The sequence below is a fragment of the Nestor notabilis genome, unplaced genomic scaffold (genome assembly GCF_000696875.1).
Source record: "Nestor notabilis isolate BGI_N333 unplaced genomic scaffold, ASM69687v1 scaffold13279, whole genome shotgun sequence".
NCBI classification, from domain to species: domain Eukaryota; kingdom Metazoa; phylum Chordata; class Aves; order Psittaciformes; family Psittacidae; genus Nestor; species Nestor notabilis.
This window is the reverse complement of record NW_009943310.1, coordinates 12,221-13,462: the sequence shown is the minus strand read 5'-3', so window position 1 is coordinate 13,462 and position 1,242 is coordinate 12,221. Positions and strand designations below refer to the sequence as shown.

Here is a 1,242-nt window from a genome sequence, read left to right as displayed (position 1 = left end):
CAGTGCTCTATAACCAGGAAGTTCTGATAAGTTAAAGCCTCTCTATTTTAATGAAGATCTCAGTTTTAACCTCAGTGCTCAAAAGATATTTAGGGGGACTGCACTCATGGGGTGTGTGGGAGGAGGTGCTACTGAGGATGCTAGTTTTAAGAATATTAGGATGATGTAGCTCATAGCCTACTAGCTTGTTACTCAGGTACAGCTAAAAAGAGGATACTCTCTGAATAATAAGGAAATGCGGTATGATCCTTGGAATGGCAAAAGATGTTGAAGGTCTTTGAGGAGAGGTAAGAGGAAGAGGTGACTGTGCTTAGTAGTGGACATGAAGAGTTGTTGCTTCTCTTCAGTTTTCTATTGCCTTTTGTAAGTCATTTCTACCTTCCAGAAAGTACTGATGGTACTTTATCCTTTGCTTATCTAAAGTTTGTCTTTAAGAGTCCTGTGGCTCAGACAGCAGGTAATTGAGAATTTTAAGTACAGGAAAGCATCTGTGCACTTGCAGTGTGTGCAGTCTGGGCTTTGCTTTGAAGCTCTTAGTAAAGAAGTAACAATGTTTCCTCTCAGCATAGTGATGTCTTTGCATTCTCTTGAAGATTTTTCTTGCCAGATCTTGCACTGGATTCTTGACCTCTAAATGTCAGAAGGGAAAAGTTGACCCTGTTCAGTCTCCTTAGCTTTGCACTCCAAGAAGCAGTGGCATTCACAAGCTACCAGTCTCATCCCTGACCTGAGGTTTTTGTGGAGTCCTGGGAGCTCTCTCCCTTACATATCACACCGCTGTTTGATAACTCTTGAATGGTCACACTGCAGTGTCACTTGCACTGTATTCTAAACTGCGGGAATCTGGTTTGAATCAAGTCATAAACAGCTTCATAAAAATTACTGAATTCTGTTTGGTTTTGTTTGTTTGTTTTGTTGTTGTTTCTTTTCCTTCCAGCCAATAACACAGCAGTCTCCTCAGGATGAACAGGAAAAACTCCTGGATGAAGCCATTCAGGCTGTGAAGGTGCAGTCTTTCCAGATGAAAAGATGCTTGGTAAGAATGTGACCTTAAAATTCAATGAAGTTTTTTGTCTGCTAGGAGTAAATCAATACTAATCTCCAGTACTGTGAGGAAAAGTAACACAAGTGTATATAGGTGGTAGATTAGAAGTGTGTCTTGTATCCTGTGATGCCAGCTGACTATGTGCATCATAAGTCTAAGTTATATGCAGCCTAATAAACTGTGGCTTTCAGTAAGGT

At 40.6% G+C, this 1,242-nt stretch overlaps 1 protein-coding gene across 1 annotated transcript in view; it reads left to right on the top strand.

Annotated features, from left to right (window-relative positions):
* Positions 1–942: 942 nt before the first annotated feature.
* VPS35 (vacuolar protein sorting 35 homolog (S. cerevisiae)) overlaps positions 943–1,242 on the top strand; it is a gene marked incomplete at its 3' end in the record, with an annotated part of 12,431 nt that continues 12,131 nt past the window's right edge. Inside the window, exon 1 of the mRNA XM_010021866.1 lies at positions 943–1,036. Coding sequence (XP_010020168.1) covers positions 1,022–1,036 — 15 coding nt within the window. The remainder of the gene's footprint in view (positions 1,037–1,242) is intronic.